This window comes from Mirounga leonina, unplaced genomic scaffold (genome assembly GCF_011800145.1).
Source record: "Mirounga leonina isolate KUSES-001 unplaced genomic scaffold, KU_Mleo_1.0 Mir_94, whole genome shotgun sequence".
Taxonomy (NCBI): domain Eukaryota; kingdom Metazoa; phylum Chordata; class Mammalia; order Carnivora; family Phocidae; genus Mirounga; species Mirounga leonina.
In genome coordinates this window covers 9,377,563-9,396,594 of record NW_023270855.1, presented here as the reverse complement: position 1 = coordinate 9,396,594, position 19,032 = coordinate 9,377,563, and the positions used below count along the sequence as shown (strand labels likewise).

At 53.5% G+C, this 19,032-nt stretch overlaps 1 protein-coding gene across 2 annotated transcripts in view; it reads right to left on the bottom strand.

Moving 5' to 3' along the window:
* Window positions 1-276: 276 nt before the first annotated feature.
* Window positions 277-19,032, bottom strand: part of SSUH2 (ssu-2 homolog) — a 28,306-nt gene continuing 9,550 nt past the window's right edge. Inside the window, exons 2-12 of one of the 2 annotated variants that reach the window (XM_034997178.1) lie at window positions 18,588-18,686; window positions 18,118-18,199; window positions 16,477-16,609; window positions 14,969-15,029; window positions 13,575-13,699; window positions 12,491-12,553; window positions 10,730-10,815; window positions 9,292-9,384; window positions 8,758-8,863; window positions 6,877-6,984; window positions 277-2,622 (exon numbers count right to left, since the gene is read on the bottom strand). In XM_034997178.1, the coding sequence (XP_034853069.1) occupies window positions 2,476-2,622; window positions 6,877-6,984; window positions 8,758-8,863; window positions 9,292-9,384; window positions 10,730-10,815; window positions 12,491-12,553; window positions 13,575-13,699; window positions 14,969-15,029; window positions 16,477-16,609; window positions 18,118-18,199; window positions 18,588-18,686 (1,103 nt within the window). In that variant the 3' untranslated portion in view covers window positions 277-2,475. The remainder of the gene's footprint in view (window positions 2,623-6,876; window positions 6,985-8,757; window positions 8,864-9,291; window positions 9,385-10,729; window positions 10,816-12,490; window positions 12,554-13,574; window positions 13,700-14,968; window positions 15,030-16,476; window positions 16,610-18,117; window positions 18,200-18,587; window positions 18,687-19,032) is intronic. The other variant, XM_034997179.1, reaches the window with a different exon arrangement.

Here is a 19,032-nt window from a genome sequence, read left to right as displayed (position 1 = left end):
ACCAAGGGGACTAAGGGCCCTGGGGCTAGCGACCCCCTGGTGCTGAACAGGAACAGTGTCCCTTTGGCCCCACTTTATTCCCGCTGGATTTTCTGAGTTCACACATCAACAGCACGTACAGGTCATCAGGCCACAACCTTACCATACTTGAGGTTCTTTTTTTTTTTTTCATCCCAAAATGACACTCGGGTATAGTCCACTTACATACCATGTTTTTAAAAACAACAGACAAACACAAAAGCAATTTAATGCCCAAACGGAAAGAGAATAGAGAAATGAGAAGAAAGTAACATTTTACTGCACGTATTTCCGGGTGTGACAGCTCAGGCAGGAAGGCGTGAGGGGCTGTAACGAAGTCGTCAGGGAGTTACAAGTTTGGACTTCAAGAAGTGAGAGGACCGGAGCAATTCCTAACCATACGGGAAAATCGAAGAGCAGAGCTGACCGGTAAGCGAGGGTGAGCACTGCAGTCAGCAGTCCCTGCTGAGGTTCTGGGTAATGAAGTTCTCGGTGAAGGTCAGTGGCAGATCTGCGAGTCATGGAAGACGTGAAACAGGCTTCACTGCGCAGAGCGGTAGCCAGCTGGCTTTCCTGTTCTCCGTCCACCAAATGCCAGGAGTGTCACTTCCAGTCACTGCAACAACCCAAAAGCCTGCCTGCCCCCAGGGGGCAGCAGCAACCCAGGGGAGCCCCAGAGAGGTGGGCTGTAGGGACACCAGGGTCGAGGTGCTGGCCTCCCAGACTTGAGCACTGCAGAGCTCCAGGAGGAAGGGGAGGAAGGGAGTCTCGTAGTATTCTCTCTCTGTCTCCCCAGCCGCCACCAGGCTCCATCCCCAGGGGCCAGAGGGCCGGGCAAGGCGAGGACGAACCTCATCCTGCCCTCAGCCTCCCCCACATGCAGAACGTGTGGCATTGGCCAGGGTCAGCCGGCGTGGGAGGCAAAGTCTGAGCCTGGAAGGTTGGCCAGGACCAGGTGACTCAGCCTCCTGGTTCACGTCCCTTTGCTTCTCAATTTCCCCTTGTCTTCCATGAAACCCCAAGGGAGCGGGACACCAAATGCCGATGCTCTTGTGAGCAAGACCCCACCAGTAGTTCGGCTAGACTCGAGGGTACAGCAGTAACCTAATGTAATATGGGCAATCCCGGGGCAAGGGTTTGGCAGGTGAGGGTGCGAGTGCTCATTTGCATATCATTTGTCAACAGTGCCCTGGAGGGTAGCCTCAGACTTCCCAAGCTTCCCTCAGGGAGGCCTGTTATGTCCACATCCTCCCACACCAAGGGGGACAAGGCTGCAGGCCAGCAGGAGCTTGGGGAACAAGGGGGCACCACCTGGCCCTCTCAGTGTGTAGCAATCCCCTTCTGGATGGGGTGCAGATGGAATAAGATGACAGGGGCCTCTGGTTACCCCCAACCAGGTGCACAGTGGCCCAGCTGGCCCCCAAAGCAGACTGGGCATTCAGTCGGCAGAGCATCCCCTGCACCCACCCAGCCTTGCTGCACAAAGTGGGAGTTCATGCACATGACTGGGTGCACAGGACACCCAGTTCAGGTCCTACTAATGAGCAGGTTCTAAGGTCGGCACATTATGTAAGAATCTACATATATCCAGAATCACTCTCCAAAACCTACCCCTGCACACGCACCATGTTAGAGACCAGCACATAGACCTGCAGTTTATCCAACACGGCAGCTTTGTTCTCCAGCTTGGAAACAGATCTCTATTTCTTCAATTGGGGTGTGCATGACGGCCGCTTACCCCGAGAGCTGCCACATGGTGAGGAAGCCCAGGCCTCACAGAGAGGTGGCCTGTAGCTGTTCCAGCTGACAGTCCTCGGGGATGTCCCGGCAGACAGCCACCGTCCACGGCCAGACCTCTGGGTGAGCCAGCCTTCCAATGATCCGAGCCCCCTGCTCTTGAGCCACCCCAGCCTTCACATCTCCCAGGTGAGACCCCAGACATCACAGAGCAGAGATAAACCACCTCCACTGTGTCTGCATCTGAATTCCTAGCCCACAGAATAGGGAGTAAATTTTGTTCTCGATGCCTAAGAGCACTGTGTGGTGCACGTTAAGAGGCAGCCGGTTTATAGGACAGCTCTGAACATCTGAGCAACACTCGGCTTAGCAAATGGCTCACGCTAGCAGCAGCATGGAAGAACAGAGACAGGCCCAGGGAGAGGCAAAATCTAACCACAAGCTCCAGCGGGGCAGGACGTTAGCTTGGAGACCAGAGGCATGGCCCCAGCCGCTTAAATTATTTGTTCCCAAAAAATGTGTGTAGCTGAATTCTCGTAGGTTAAACACATGACGGATCCCCCCAGAGGAACTCTGGAAAGACCTGTGGCTTGACAGATGATAAGCTGAATTGTCTAGAAGGACACACCGGGTTTTGTATAGGATTGTCCAATGCAGCCAATGACGAGCAAACTCCGGGACCTCATTTGTCCTCCTGGCTCTGGAGGTGGCTGGGCCACGTCAGATGATGGTACAACCACAGCAGTACCGCTCGGGGTAATCGACCACATACACTCTGTGGTCTGTGCCATAGATGTAGTAGACGTAAGTCCGTCCTTGGTACCAGTAATGCACTTCTGTGAGGGGGATCAGCTCGATGGTCTGGCGCTGGGGAAGCAATTGGCCAAGAAAAACTTCAGTGTTCTATTCAGGTCACTTGCCTGCTCAAGAACCTTCAGTAGCTCCCTACTTCCTAGGAGATGAAGTTCACGCTCTGGAGTGGGCATTATGGCTCCCATGTGCCTTTCCAGGTGTGTCTCCTACTACTCCCCTTCACACACACTAAGCTCTGGTCCAAACGGACTGCTCAGCATTAGCCACCATCTGATGATATGTTTCACAAAGTGGGGGCACAGTCATCCCCAGGGGCGTCCCAGGATGTATGGTAAGCTACCAGCCAAATGGGACATCTTTCAGAAGCATTACTTTTTAGGTGGGGAGGAAGGGCAGAGAAAGGTGGAAGATAAAGCCATTTTAAGCATTTCTATATTAATACAGCCATGGAGATATTAGGGAGTCGATTATACAATTTGAATTAAATTTTAAGGTAAAACAATGACACCAAAGAAATTCCAAAATCTGGTGGTCCGTTTCAGGCTTTTTTTTCTCAGGACTCTCCCTCCCTCACCATGGTCTTGCATTGACCTTCCTTTGAGAGAGGTCTTTCTCAAACCCTCCCTCTCTTTTAGAAATGGAGAAACTGAGGGCCGTAGGCTCATGGAATTTCAGGTTTGGAAGACCATCCAGGTCAAGCCCCATATGTTTAATGCTCAAGTCTCCTCCCAGCACCACCCTGTACCTAAGAGCCTGGGGCAGTCACTGCCCCCAGCAGAGGGGTCCTAAAGCCCCTCATGCTCCGGCCCCTTCTCTGAGCAGTTACTCTACAACCTTCCCAAACTGCAGGACCCTGAATGGAACATGGCAGACCACCTTGGGAGGAGAACACTGGCGTTCTACTGAAACACGCGCCTCCATCAGCTTCGGGTGCTGCTGTGTTAGGGAGAGCTACGTACAGCTGACGTAGGAAAGTTACTCCCCATCGCTGAAGCTAAGCTTCCTTGGGCACGTCCCGTGGTCCAGACTCTGCGTCAAAATGCCAAAGTTCTTCTGCACAAGATGCTTCTTTGTCCCAGACTCACATCTAGGGGGTCCCCAAGCCCAGAGGGAGGTGATGTGGACAGCCCAGGATTAGACCTTCTGAGGGTCTAACTTCAGGAAGTTCCATTCCTTGGGAACAGTTCCAAGTCCTCTCTCGGTAGGTGATGGTCCAGAGGCCACCGGGGAAAGGGAAACAGGCTGGGCAGGGGATTTTGAGAAACAGGCTCCCCACTGCACGGGAGGGGCAGCCGAAGGGCAGTGTGACATTGTGGCAGGAAGCGGGTACTCAGAGTCAAGAAGTGCCTCTTCCATGAAGGTCCCTGCATGATCTTGCACTTGCTTGTTCTAGGAAGTGGGGATAAAAGCTTCTATGCCACAGAGTTGCTGAGATCACCAAATGAGATCCGGGGACTTCCCGTATGCCAGAAAGTGGTGTCTAAGTGATAATTTTGGAAATCAAAGGCAGAAGACCCCTCTTTGATATTTTGTTATGGAAGACACAAGATGGGCACCAAGAGACAAGAAAAGGTGGGAGCCCACATCACTGCTCTGAGTGCCTGGGCAGCAGGATCCTTTCCGACCTTTTCTGCCAGAATCAAAAGGGACAACAATACCACCCCCTCCGGTCTCCATTTGCTTCTGATTCAAAAGGCTACAGACTGGTTAGGACATCAGCTGCCATCAAGTGGCTGCCTTGTAATCAGCCACGGATCTGTTGGCACACCTTGGCACCCCCCAGGACGAGCAGTTTCCAGGTCTGAGAGCAATGGGGGTTGGGGGGGGGGGGCACAGTGTCATGACAGGTGTGTGTTCAGGCTGACTCCACTCGCTAACTTCTCAATCCTGAACAAAATATCAGCATGCATCTTTGTCTACAAATGCAGGACCAGAAAGATTCATAGAAGAGCCCTTTTCTCCCATGGCACTCTCTTTTAACAAAATCTGCCCACCTGCCCCAGGTTTACCCTTCCCTGCTCTGGGACTGGTTCACAGGGGGCTTGTGTTGCCCAAGACAGGACTGTCCTGTAGGGGAGAGCCCCCGGAGATCCAGGCCTGTCACAGACACACTGTGTGGTCTCAGGCAGCTCACTTCCCCTATTCAGCCTCAGTTGCCCCAGCTGCCAAATCAAGGGCTCAAAATCAGATGGTCAGTCTCAGAAGTAAAAGAATCCCAGAATAACTGCGAGTGCCTGCAAGCTGCTAAAGTCAGGCCCTTATCTTCTTCCCATTCCTGGAGTCAATACCCCAATGTTGGGGGCTCTTTGTGTGACCCACACCATTGATACTAGTGAGGCAAGAACAAAGTCCCACAGGGGTGATGCTCTGGGGGCTTCTGTGGACACAGTTCTTGCCTCACATTCCTGCACATCTGCTTCTTCTCTGCTACTCACAGCCCATCGTTCTTCTGCAGGGTCCTGTCCTTGAGATACAGAACCCCCCTCGCACACAGGGAGCACAACCAAACAACACGAGGCCAGCTTCCTCAGCCCCAGGCACACCGTTGCTGAGGTGTAACTGGTGCTCAGAGCTCCTGTGGGATGGGGCAGCGAGCCGACCCTCATCACACTGCGCCCTTCTGTGACCCCTGCCCCTCCGGCTCTGCGCCCCCCCCACCTCCTTGACAGGTTTCTCCTGGGAGCCCTTTCTTCATAAATGTCCTGCACACAAGCTCTCGTCTCAAAGCTGCTTCTGCAGACCCCAACCTAAGGCAACGTCCAACCCAGCTTATTGTACAGATGAGGACACTGAGGCCCTAAAAAGGAAGAGCGTGGCTTGGAACCACAAGCGGGTGCCAACCTGGGACGGGAACTGTCCCTGCGGTGTGTCTGGCCCCAGATCCCCCTCGGCGGAGACCCCGGTAAACCTGCACTGCCTCTCAAGGATTGGTGTATCTTGAACGCAGTGAGTAGCGACATTTGGCTTGGAGCTAGGAAGTGGGTTCTGCTCCTGGGCTCTTCCACTAAGCAGCTGTGTGATTTTAGGTAAATTACTTCCACTCCCCGAGCTTCCTCTGATTTACTGGAAACGTCATGGGTTGGGGCTAGGCAGGGGTAGCCGACAACAGCCCACAGGCCAGAGCCAACCCGTCAGCCCATGTAGTATTCCTAGCGTTTTCAAATTTTTGTTCTCAATATTGAAAAATTGGAAGGTTCCATATAAAAATCTGGGGTCTCAGAAGGTCTGAAATCGCTGCCCTTTTGCCTACACAAGGATGAGTGGTGACCCACCCCTTTGGATAAGGCGGCTCTCCCACCCATGTTACTACCCAGCAGTGGCAGGCCTTTGAGTTTGCAGTGCCCCAAATCCGTGATTTCTGAGGCCCATTGACGCTCCAAGATGGTCATCATTACTTTTTAATAAGTGCATCCTTCTCTCTCCTGCAGACAGGGGAGATGTGCAGAGAGAGAAGGGGAAATACTTATTGCAAAGGGACCAGAGGGAAAAGGGACATTTTGAGCACCAGGTTCCAGGCATTTAAAGTACTGCATCTCTACCAAAACCCGAGGTGGTGCAAACACTGGTGAGAAATCGGACTTCAGGGAGAAGGAAGTACCTGGCCCAGGACCACACTGAGACACAGGAAAACCAGGAATTAAGCCCAGTCTAAAAGACTCAGGAGCTCCGGCGCTGGCCATTCCCTGGCCAAACCCCCAGCACCCCCAGCCCCCAGCCACCTGCTGCCATGACCACTCAAAGCCGTAACAGGCACCACCGCCACCTAGTGGCCATCCCGACACAGCACCAAAGCAACCCCTTGGCCCGAAGCCGTCCCTGCCCACGACAGAAAGTGCTCCTGAGGGGCAGGACTCCAGGTTCCAGACTTGCCTACGACCCCGAGTCTTGAACTTTCCCTCTCCCTCTCTGACGATTCTAACACACGGGGTTAGAGTCAAAATCACGCTGAGCCACAGTCCTGCTTGAAACCCGACAATAAATAGCTTCCCATTGCTCTCAGGATAAGAATCCTAATCTCTATGTCCAGTGGTCCCGCCTGCCCCTGAGGCCCCACACTGCTCTGCTCTCTGCCCTCTGGACACATGGGCCTCTGGTCAGTCTCTAGTACTCCCCCCTGACCCCCCTTCCTAAGCCAGGGCTCCTTTCCTCCACCATTCCCCTAGCTGGCGCCTTCCCTCCCTTCTCTGGAGGGGGCCCTCCAGCAAAGGGAACAGCCCATTCCTTCATGTGACCAGAGGGCCAGCACCCTCCGAGCCCTAGTCCGGCCCCAGAAGCCTCCCAACAGCCCCCAGTCCCCACCCCACTCACCTGCTGCAGGACTCGGGCCCGGGAGGCCAGGGCAGCACTGTGCTCGGCAATGCCCCTCTGGGAGGCCAGAGAGATCTCCCGCAGCGGGAAATCCACAATGGGGTACACCTGCAGGAGAGATACAGCCCGCCTCGCTGGCCTGAGGCTGTCAGCACCTGGAGCCTTGCAGCTCTGATTCACAGGGATGGAAAACGAGCCCAGACAGGGGAGGGCCCGAGGCCACCCAGTGAGTGGTTGGGGATTGTTTAACCTCCAGGGGGCTTTGATTATGCACCAAGAAAGGGGGGCTGTGGACCAAGCACTCCTTCACCTGCAGCCCACTCTCTTACCCTGCACCCCTCTGCTGCTCTCTGACTCGGGTGGGGGTGGGCCTTCCTGAGGGGCAATGCCCTAGCTGAGCCAGACTGACTGGGGCAAAGAAAGGAGGCTGAGGATTATTATTCCGACATAAAAAAGCAGGAAACCTTGCCAGTTTCGACAACATGGATGGGCACTGAGGCCGTTATACTAAAGCAGATAAATCAGAGAAAGACAAATACTGTATGATCTCACTTACATGTGGCATCTAAAAAACAAACTCATAGATTCAGAAACAGATTGCTGGTTGTGGGGTATGAAATGGGAGAAGGGGGTAAAAAGGTACAAATGTAGTTATAAAATAAGTACTAGGGATGTGATTGATGTACAACGTGGTAACTGCAGTTAATAGTACTGTGTTGTATATTTGAAAGCTGCTCAGAGTCTAGATCCTAAAAGTTCTCATCATGAGAAAATAAAAATTGTGTGTGGTGAGGGATGTTAACTAGACATTGTGGTGATCATTTCACAACACATACAAATATTGAATCACTGTGCTGTACACCTGAAAATAATGTATGTTATTATGCCTCAATTTTTAAAAATACATACTATAAAGTGAAAGAAAGCCAATCTGAAAAGGCTACTTACTGTAAAAAAAAAAAAAAAAAAAGAAAGAAAGAAAGAAAGAAAAGAGAGAGGGAGAAAAAAAAAAGGAGGCTGAGCACCTGACCCTCTTAGAGAAAACAGGCCCTCTCAGACGTCCAACGCTCCTTGGCCAAGTTCCCTGCCAAGGTCTACAGCAGAGGTTGGCAAATCTCTTCTATAAAGGGCCACACAGTAACTATTTTAGGCTCTGTAGGCCACAGGGTCCCTGTCTCAACTACTCGACTCTGCCCTTGCAGCAGGAAAACAGCCACAGACAATATGTAAACAAACAGGCATGGCTGTGTTCCAATAAAACTTTATTTACAAAAGCAGGCCAAGGGCCAAGGACCACTGGCATGTCTCATGTCTTAGCTCCTTGCTCTGCACAACTCACATCCCTCCTGTCCCACTGCCCTCTGCTGTTCCTCAAGGCCTCCCTCTGCAGCTCCCTCTGCTGGACACCTTGGCTCCAGAGCCCACAGGGTCCACTCCCCCACTGCACTATTCGGGTCTTAGCCCAGTGTCACTTCCCAGGCCCCAGCTGAACCCACACCCATTCCTGTCTCTTTCCCCTGCTTGCACGTTTTCCGTGACCCTTGCCACCATCTGACATTGGGGTGAAATATTATTACCTTCTCCCTCACCAGACTATGAGATCTATGAGGGCAAGGGTTTTGTTTTATGGTATCCCCAGGGCCTACAATAGTGCCTAGTATGAGAGGAGGGTCTCAAGGTTCATGTCAGGGTGTGGAAGGAGGAAGGGAGGGGTCGAGCATGTGGAATTCGAGAGAGAACTGGCCCCCCTGGGTCCCAGCAGGTTCTCCCCTGCTCAGCAGCACTGTTCCCGCCCAGCCTGTCTTTCCATGAGAAGCAGCCCTCACAGGAGTGAGGGGAGAACCCAGGTTCCCTTGTGATGGTCTTGGAAGCCCTCCTTACCATGGTGCTTTCATCCTTAAAGAGGCTTTCTCCTTTGGCTTTAGCAAGGAGCTCCCCAGGGCAATTCAGTCGGTGCTCAGACACAAACTCAAACAGGCTGTTTTTCCTGGAAGTGGAGAGGATGAGGAACGGAGTACACGGTGTGTGGGGTGAAGAACACAGGCTGGAGGGCTTGCATTCCTACCGCTGGGACCTCGGGCAAGCTCCTTAGCATCCTCATCTGTACCATGGGAAACCGGTAAAGTACTGACAGCTCTGTTCTATTACCTCATTCGGTCCTCACCTGTGAAGTGCTTCGCACGGTGCCCCACAGGAGAACCCCGTAATGCCTGGGGGCCTCCCCTGACACCTGACACGGGGATTTCAGACCCAGGGGCCTCTCCCCTTCCCAAGGCACCTGAAGCCCTTTTCTTCCGGCACAGGTCCCTGCACTGTGAAAGCCCCAGCCAAGTGGAGTTTCTCCGCAGGAACCAGTCCAGGCCACGTCCCCCGGCTACCCCCACTGGGCCACAGCGTTGAGACACTGCCACATACCACACAATGACCAGCTGGATGAAGTGCAACAGTTTCTTCTCTCCCTTGCAGGTGGCACAGGTCTTGTTGCCCCTCCCTGAGCAGGTGCTGCACCTGAGAGGGGCACGTGGTCAGCACGTGGGTAGTCGGGGGGGGCCTGGCAGCTCCTCGAGGGCTCACCCCAAATCCTTCCTCGTAGAGGTGGACTAAGGTGAGCCTCAATTGCTTCCACCTGCCCACCATCTAGACCTCCTGCTTCTGGTGGCAATGCCCCAGTTTCCCTTTGGAGACCACCCTTTTCCCACCCTGACCACATGGATTGTGGGCTTGCCCCCACCCCTTCTATGACCAGCTTGGGACGTGGGCTTGGCCCATCAGCTTATTCCATCTGTCCGGCCACAGGGGCTGGCACAAAGATGAGTACATGACCCTGGAAAGTGCAATGAGATCTGCCCTCGAAATTTTTGTGAAGCTATCAGCAAAGGCATATGCTTTTTGACTGAGGCTACTAAGCTTGGAGCTGTTGGTTGTCCCCTCTGTCACCACAAGAGACAGCTTGCCTGAGAATGAAGCCAACACAAAGGAAAGCAGAGTGAGGGATGGAGACAGAGTCCTGGTGACATTGTTTAAGCACCTGGATCCAGCTGAACCTGAAGCCATCCCAGAAATATAATCCTGGACTTTTCTGTTACAAGGGCAGAATTTTTTTTTGTTAAGCTCATTTGAAATAGGATTCTTTCACTTGTAAACAAAAGAAACCTGAGCTTCTTTCTAAATCAAAGACCTTCTTTACCAACCACAGGTGGCAGGTCTGCCAAAGCTTTGCTCTCTGGCTTCTTAGAAGGATGGCCTGGGCCTCAATGAACCAAAAGTATCATTAACCAACACAACTCTGAATAGTCTCACTCCTCATGGTTTCCTGTTTCCCTTTAAAGATTTATAAATACATTAAGGACATGATTTACAAAATGCAATGACCCAGTATTTGCAAAGCCCTGTGAACAGAGATGGAACTTTGTTGATTTAGTCAGTCAACCAACCTTCCTTGACTCCTCCACTCAAGCCCTGCAATGAGTTATAAATAAGGGTTTGCCTAGGTCCTGATCCTCAGAGAGTTACAGATCTCACCTACAGATCTGGTTTTCTGTGTTCATTTCCTCACCATGTGAGCAGGAAGAAGTCTCCCCTCCTTCCTCCCTTCCTCTCCACAGTGCCTCATTCCTTACATCTGACCCATAGATGGCTGGATGAGTCCTAGTCTCATCTCAAAATAGCAAGCCTGGAGGAGAGTTCACCCATTCTACAAATATTTACTGAGCACCTGCTAGGCACAGCGCTCTGGGGCACAAGAGTGACAAGACAGGGCACCTGACTGCCCTCCAGAAGGGCAGATGATGAAAAGCAAGAAAGCTGGTAAGTGAGAGCCCTTCACCTCGGTGCTGGGGAGACCCGCTCATACCTCCGCCGGCCAGACCCCGAGCACAGCTGACACCTGCGGGACTGCTTGGCTTTGCGCTTGGCTCCGCTGCAGGATGGGCACCTCACCTGTGGACACAGCAGAGCCTCAGCCCCCGCTGGCCTCCCAGGGAAGAGGGGCAAAGGGCATCCTGAGACCCGCTTCAAATCCCAACATGGTGACCTTGAACAAGCCACTTCCTCTCCCTGGGCCTCCGCTCCCTCAGCTGGAAGGTGGGAGGGGTGAATGTTGTGGACCTTTGGGCCCCTCCAGCTGTAGCCTTCAAAGATGCTACATCCTCGCCTCTGTGTTTCTCCTGAGACACCATCCTCCCCTGCTCCTCTTGGGTCCCCACCACCCCTGAGACTGCACCCTGACCAAACGACCATGGCCAGAGGGACTGGGAAGAGGGACAGGCTGAGTTGGGGATGAGGAGCTCAGTCTTGGAAAGGCCCCAAGGCTACGCTCCCACAGTTGGCTCAGAGTGGACTGCGGAGACACTCCAGGAAAAGCCTAAGGGAGGAGGGTGGGGAGGAAGGAGAGCAGGGGTGGAGGGAGGAACGCAAAAGACCACAGGGAGGGCCTCCAAGAAGTCCCGAAGGAAGCATATGGCAGGAGTGAAGGCAGAGGTGACAGAAGGGCCCCACAGGTGGCACATGAGTAGGCGGAGGAACGTACACAGCAGGGGTAAGGTGGGCGTCCAAAGTGTGGCAGGGCAGGTGGGCAGAGAGAAGGATGGAGGAAGGCGTGGCCTAGAGTGGCAAGTGGTCAATGTGTGTCTAAAACATCAGAGCGAAGGGGGAGAGCGGAGGACATGTGAGGAGCGTGGGCTTCCTCCTGGGAGGTCAGCAGCCCGAAGGGTTCTGAAGAGGAGGCTGATGGCTCCAGAGCCTGGCTGTGAACTTAGGGACCTGTACTAGGTTGAACAGTGTCTCCCCCGTCCCCAACCACCACCACCATTTACATCCACCAGAGAACCTCAGAATGTGCCTTTATTTGGAAAGAGTCTTGGCAGGTGTCATTAGTTAAGATGAGGTCATGCTGGACTAGGGTGGGCCCTCACAAGGACGCCTGAGGAGACCCAGGACACACGTGCAGAAGGCCACGTGACAACAGAGGCAGAGGATGGAGTGGTGCAGCAAGGACTGGGGACTGCCAGAAGCCAGCAGTGTGGCTCAGGGCCTCCAGAAAGAACCAACCCTGCTCACACCTTGATTTTGGACTCCCAGCCTCCAGAAATGTGAGAGAATAAATATCGCTTCTTTTAAGCCCCCCAGTTTGTGGTAATTTATTACAGAAGCCCTAGGGCACTAACTCAAGGCCCCCATCTATTCTGGCCCTCAAAGCCCCCTGAACTTCACCTTCTCAGACTCATCACCGAATACTACATGTGCTGGTCACCTGTCGGTCTTCCCCAAGGACAGAGGGTCCCCGGTGGGAAGGCCCCCAGGTCTGAGTCCTCTTACAGGGGCCCAGCACTGAGCGGGTACTCAGTCTCAACAAATGTTTGCAGACAGATGAGAAACAGAGACAAGAATTAAAATGATGAACCATAAACCATCGAAGTGAACAAAGGCCAGTAGCAAATGCCCAATCCAATTTTCCCATTTTACAGGTGAGCAAACAGGCCCAGAAAGGGAGGATGACTTGCCTCAGGTCACACTGTTAGTGGAGGAGCCCCGGGCCCCCAGCCCAGCCCTCCATCCCTGCAGGGGCCCTCCTCCCCCAAGATCATTAACTCACCAGCAGCCACCCAGGACTCACCATGCCGGCCCCATGGCAGCCGCTGCATTTGTAACACCCACGCCCACGACATTTGTGGCATCCCTGGAAGTGAAAAGCTCTCCTTGGCTCCAGTTTCCCAAGCACCAACGCCTCCTGATTTCACCAGCCCCACACCCACCCCATGGCATCCCCAGTCCCAGGCCCAGCACGGGAAGACGGCCATTCTCATTTGCCTAGGATTCCACAGGGCCTTGAATGCCAAACCAAGGAGATCATATTACCATCTCTTCGGGGCCCCAGCCCAGTCTTTTCTCCAAGCTCCATGTCCTAACTCATGGTCCCAGGCTAAACCACAAAGGCCGGTGTCCTTGGCCCACTGAATAGCTAAGAGGTCTTTGGGAATGGAAGTCATAAAAAAAATGCACAGCATTTCTGTGAAAGGCAAAGAGTTAGCTATTGGAATCTAATCCCTGAATCAAAATAGCCTTTCCACTCTTGAGAAAAGAATGGAACCCGCTCTGGACCTCTCAAAGTCCTCGTCATCATATGATGCTACGAAAACTCAGAGGGGAAAGTTACATGCTTGAATCAAGTTCTAAAGTGAAAATGAGAACATAATAGGAAATATCTCATCTGTGCTTTTGTAATACATTGTAATACATGCCTCGCCTCGTGTCATGATTATACTTCCATAAAATGGGACAGAAGTCAAATTCTGTCCCTTTACTGACTTTGCTGAAAATCCAAATAATGTTTGAGCTTTATTTTATATCTGTTTCATTCATCACTTCAGCTGTTTACTGTCAGGCAAAAATAAACAAAAATAAATTAAAAACACTCAGATGGTCTAGGAATGTGAACACTCACTGTTTAAAGCTGGTGACAGTTTGGTAAATGGAATCATCCTTTCGCTATGTGACTACTCCCTAATTTGCATGGAATTTTGTATGGGTCTATATTCCACACTCTGGGTTTCCTTAGAGTTCGCCTTGCTGATAGCCAAGGAATGAACCACCGGTCTGCATTCTGGGTTTCCTTTCTAAAAAGATAAAGTTTGAGGAAATATACAGTGCCTGGGAAAGCAGCTCAGAGAGAAGGGCAAAGATGCCAACAATCACGTTACCTTGACCAGTGACGAGTGAGGGACTTGAAACTTCCTCATGTCTTCCTGAAACATCGGGGGGACCTGGACCCTGATGTCCCAAAGCCTGGGGGAGGTCCCTCTTTGTGGCCCATCCACTGACTGGTCTGATATAGAAAGGGATCGTTGTAAGGCCAGTGAACAGCTGCAAGGACAAGCTTTCATTTATTTACCAAATAGTACAGAGCTTTCACTTGACGCCAGGCATTAGGCAAGATCCTGGGCTACGGGACGGGTAGACAAGGAGCCCCTCAGAGTTCATGGTTAAGCACCCAAGTGTTGGGAGTTGAACAGACCTGGTTTGACTCCTGATTCTTCCACTTCCTAGCTGTGTAACTCCAGGCAAGTTACTCTACCTCTCCGACCTTCAACTCTCTTCTCTCCCAAATGAGATAAATATAGGGTACCCACCAGATAGGATGGTAGTGAAAATTAAATAGAAGGCATAGAAATGCTGAGCACCGGGCTGGCCCCTGAGAGGGATCAATAACAAGAACTACCGTCACTGGGGCGCCTGGGTGGCTCAGTTGCTTAAGCGACTGCCTTCGGCTCAGGTCATGATCCTGGAGTCCCAGGATCGAGTCCCACATTGGGCTCCCTGCTCAGCAGGGAATCTGCTTCTCCCTCTGACCCTGCCCCCTCTCATGCTTTCTGTCTCTCATTCTTTCTCTCTCAAATAAATAAATAAAATCTTTAAAAAAAAAAAAAAAAGAACTACCATCACTATCGTGACCATCCCCACCTCCTTCTTTCTCCTCCCCCCTCCTCCGTTCAAGGAGATACGACAGGGGCAACCACCATACGAGGTCATAGGATATGCAGAGAGCTTTGGACCAGAGCTGCATAAAGGCTCTGAAAACTCAGAAGACTGGCTCCTTCTATTGGGGAAAGTGTCAGCAGGTGAAGAAATCCTGAAAGGCTTCATGAAAGAGGTGACACAGGAGCTGAGTCTTGAAGGATGAACCAGAGTGGTCATCAGAGAAAGAAGGACATAGGGCTCCCCAGGGAGAACCCTCAGCCTCCAAGCGGGGTTCAGCAGCAGGTGGGATGGCACAGTGAACAGGGTCCTAGGGACTCCGGGAGGCACTGGAGTTGGCCTCAAAGGCAGGCGGATGCCCAAGCACACACACTGCCTTTGTCTGTGACCAAAGGCAAACACTAGACTTTCTGCAAACCACTTCCCAGACAGGAAGGATTTGCTGAGATCAGTGCTGGAAAGTCCAAGATGAAAGCTCACCCTCTCTTTTTCCAGGGGATGGGGAAACTGAGGCTGCCAGCAGAAGCTCATCTTATCCAGGGTTAGTGGCTAAGACGTGTCCTGCTATTTTCCACCAGCCCCTATCAGATTTGCTCCCAATTAAACTGATTTCACTTACTAGTAAAGGGTTGAAATGTCCATTCGCTTATTCTGGATTCGGTAAAAGTCTCTAGTCGATACTACAGAGGGAAAAAAGCCCAGCATGTTCACACTCATGCCCGTTAGGAAGACAACATTATACAAAACGAAGAAGCTTCCCACCTGCTGAGCCTCAGAGGGGAAATCGACAGGCCCCACTCCCAGCACCACAGGCTGCTGAGAAGAAGCTGGCAACGACGATTTCTGCTCCAGACACCCCCAGACGTCTGCGGGGAGATCAGTCAGCCCCAGGAAATCTCTCCTGACAGGCTCACACTGGGGTGGTTTCAGCCCTCCATTTCTTTATACCCAGAATGTTCTACAAGGCAAGCTGCGGAGCAGCAAAACTGCCCTTTGATAGATGGAGACCGATGGAGTCTGCTTCTCCAAACGTCCTCTTCGGAGGAATTTTTCTGCCCGATGTCAAGAGCCTCCTTCTTGAGCTCCTCCACAAAAATCACAAAACAGGAAGGGGTCTTAGACACCAGCTGGCTCCTCCTTTGACACTGGAGGAGACAGAGCTCAGAGAGGCTGGCTGACTTGCCCAAGTTCACACAGCTACACAGGCGCTTCTCCCGCCAGCCTCCTGTCCTAAGCGCTCCCTGCGAGGCTTGTGTGGCTTTGGTGGGACCGTACGCTCTCCTGTGCCAGTGACACTGGAAAGTGTGGACTCCAAACCTGTCCCATGGCCCAGTCAACGCAGAAGGTGACACAGGTACCTGCGGTGGCCTCAGATGACACAGGTACCTGTGGCCTCAGGTGACACAGGTACCTGCGGTAGCCTCAGGTGACACAGGTACCTGCGATGGCCTCAGGTAACACAGGTACCTGTGGCCTCAGGTGACACAGGTACCTGCGGTGGCCTCAGGTGACACAGGTACCTGCGGTGGCCTCAGGTGACACAGGTACCGGTGGCCTCAGGTGACACAGGTACCTGTGGTGGCCTCAGCACCAGGTTCTCCCTGGAGCTTCAGGCCCAAGGGTAACGAATTAATGATTCCTTGGCACAGATGTGACTTGGGGGATCAAGGGGGCCACATGGAGCTTTCTCGGCCCACCCCTGCTGGAGGCAGGTTAGTCATGTGTTAAGGACGTGGACTTTGGGCCAGCAAACCCCAGTTAGAGTCCTAGCTCTGTCACTCCCAGCTGTACGTTGGGGGCAAGTAACTCCACCTCTCTAAACTTCCAGTTCCTCGCCCTTGAACAGGTGACCGTCATATCTACCGTGTAGGGTAGCCACTGAGGACTTCATATGACGTATATGTGATGTGCTTCCCACGATGCCCAGCACGTTCGAGCTTTTCAGCGGACCACAGACCAGAGAAGCGGCACAAAGGGCTTCAGGCTTCAGGGTCCATGGACCCTCTTCATACGCGCCACCACCCCCCAAGACTCCTTTCTCCCGTTTGCCATCACACAAGCCACCCCCCACCCAGGACCTAATGCCTGAGGTGCCCCAGGGTGCCCGCCAGGCCCAGGCCCCCTTACCCTGCAGAGGGTCTGCTGCTTGAGCTTCTGGATGACGAGGTCACCGGCGGCTGCGCGGCCATAGCAGCGTTTGGAGCTCACAAAGCTGAGGAGGGCTTCCCGAGCCACTTCCTCTGTCACCATGGGGACTCTGCTGGGGACAGAGCACAGAAGCAGGGTCTCTGGAAGGGGCCTCCAGGCTCCGCCAGGCCAGCCAGCCCGCTCTTAACCGAGGCCGGGAGAAAGGGAAGGGCCTGGCTGCGGCCCACCGTGGTGGGAAAGCACTCAGGGCTCCATCTGGGGCGGGCGTCTCTGGCACAGGGAGCTGTGTGAACAGACGCCCGCAGCAGGAACACAGTTCTTTCCAGAGGACAGTAAAACTTCTTTAGCTAAAGCGCAGGGCTCACAAGAAAGGCTGAGAGAATCTCAGAACTCAAACACACACACACACACATATTTAAACATGAATTAGGCCATTTTACAGATGAGGAAAACTGAGGTCTGCAGAAGATGTCACACAGCTAGAAGGAGGCAAAGTTAGGCTAGACCCCGTGCCTGCCCTCGGAGACCTTGATCTCAGCCAGAGGAGCTGTGAGCAGGGTTCACGGGAAGACCCCGGCCGGGAGCTATCTGACTGAGGGGCCCACAGAGAGCACCATGAGCCCGCTGGGCCGCAGCGGCTGTGGCTGTGAGGGGCGCACAACCAATGGCCACCTCCTTGGCGCTCTCTTTGGAGGCCTCCCCGTCCTCCTAGAAAAGCCTGCCCTGAGGCCCAGCTGCCATGTCCCCTCCTAGCCAAGCCCTCCCCTGCCAACACCTACCGGAAGCAGGAGTCCCCTCCTCCTTCCCCTCCCTCTCATCTCCATTTACTTCTCCACAGCAGCCTGACTCCGAACAGTAGGACAGGGATGTCTCTCATGCACAGGGATGTCTCCAGCACCCCGGGCCTGGGGCACCGGGGGGCCTGCGTGCATGCAGGAGGTGTGGGGCCCAGAACGGCCCAGAGGGCATCACGGAGGAAGCGGGGTCTGCCCTGGGCACAGAAGGTGGGCGGCTAGGGAGGAGAAGGGGAGTCGCTCCAGGCTGCAGTGGGGCCGGGAGCACCCAGGAGACTCCTTGGAGGCAGGACAGAGCCACCCAGCCAAGAGGCGGGACCCAGAAAGCAGGGCTCCACCTTCTCTCTGCACAAAGCTGGCACTCTGCCCAGAGTTCTGGGCCCAGGGGTCAACAGACTGCTTCCGTGAAGGGCTAGAGAGTAAATATTTTCGGTCTCAAGAGCTGTGCAGTCTCTGCCTCACTCACCCCCTTCTGCTGGTGTAGTACAAAAACAGTCACAGACAGTAAGCAAACAAGTGAGCGTGGCTCTCTGTTCTGATAAAACTTGATTTACAAAAATAGGCAGTGGGTTGGATTAGACCCCCGGGGCTACAGTTTACAACCCCTGGTCCACACTCTGGTTCTCAACCCCAGTTTGGTAGCCAAACAGCCTGGGGAGCCTGGTAAAATACACATTCCTGGCCTCTGTCCCTGGAGAATCTGATCCAGCAGGTCTGGGATCCTGAGGCCCTGGCAGGGTTGAGGTCCATGGACCCTAAAATCCCCAAGGAGGGCTCTTGGGGGGGCGGGGCAAGGGAGACATCCTATGTGATGGCACCAGCTCACCTGTGTTCCATGAATGAGGACCAGCACCTTTGTTCCAGGGGTCTCCCGGGAGCCTCCAAAGGTGGGAAGAATATCTGCTGTCCTGGGGGAGAGGGGAGGGGGCAGGGGCTCAACAGCCTAGCCCAAAGGCACAGATGTTTGTGGGGCGAAAGAAGGAAAGACTGGCTGAACGTGAGGCTGAATGAGACAAAGGGAAAGAGCCCCACGTGCTAATGTAGCTAATGCAAGAAGAATGGTTCTCAAACCAGTATGATTCCAGTCTTAGACAGGGATATGGTCCTGGAATGTTCGTGGACACAGGGCTGATGCCCCATGTCCTCCCATTCCCCCCCCAGTGGTGACAAGAGGCTTCCCAGGGTGCCCCAGAGGAGAGGCAAGCCATCCCAGCACTGGCCTGGTCCAGAGACGTCTCCCCCAACCAGCATGAGCCCCAGGAAGAAGCTGCAGGAACCAAGACCTCACAGACTTACCACCTCCTTGAAGAAGCCAGTCACAGCTGGTCAGTCTCTCCAGGAGCTCGGCTGGGGGCGCCGGAGGACTCTCGGCCTCGAAGCTAAGGTCCACCACACCTGTGGGAGGAAGGCAGGCCTGAGCCTCTGGGGGGTGGCAAAGAGAGAGGGAGGGGCGGTTCACCGGAAGCTGCCAAGTGAGGCTGGGTGCGTTATTTTTTTTTAATTTTATTATGTTATGTTAGTCACCATACAACCTGTCATGGCGGTTGGCACAGAGTAGGTACCCAGCAAGCAGGAGTTGCCGTTCCGAATGTTTTTCTCACCAGGATTATTCGTGCTGCTCCTATCACACCCCACCCATCCCTGCCTGCCCTGCAGATGGGTGCCCGAGTGAGACTGGCTTAAACTGTGAGCCTTTTCAATAACGCACCCAGCCTCCATACAATAACGCACCCAGCCTCCA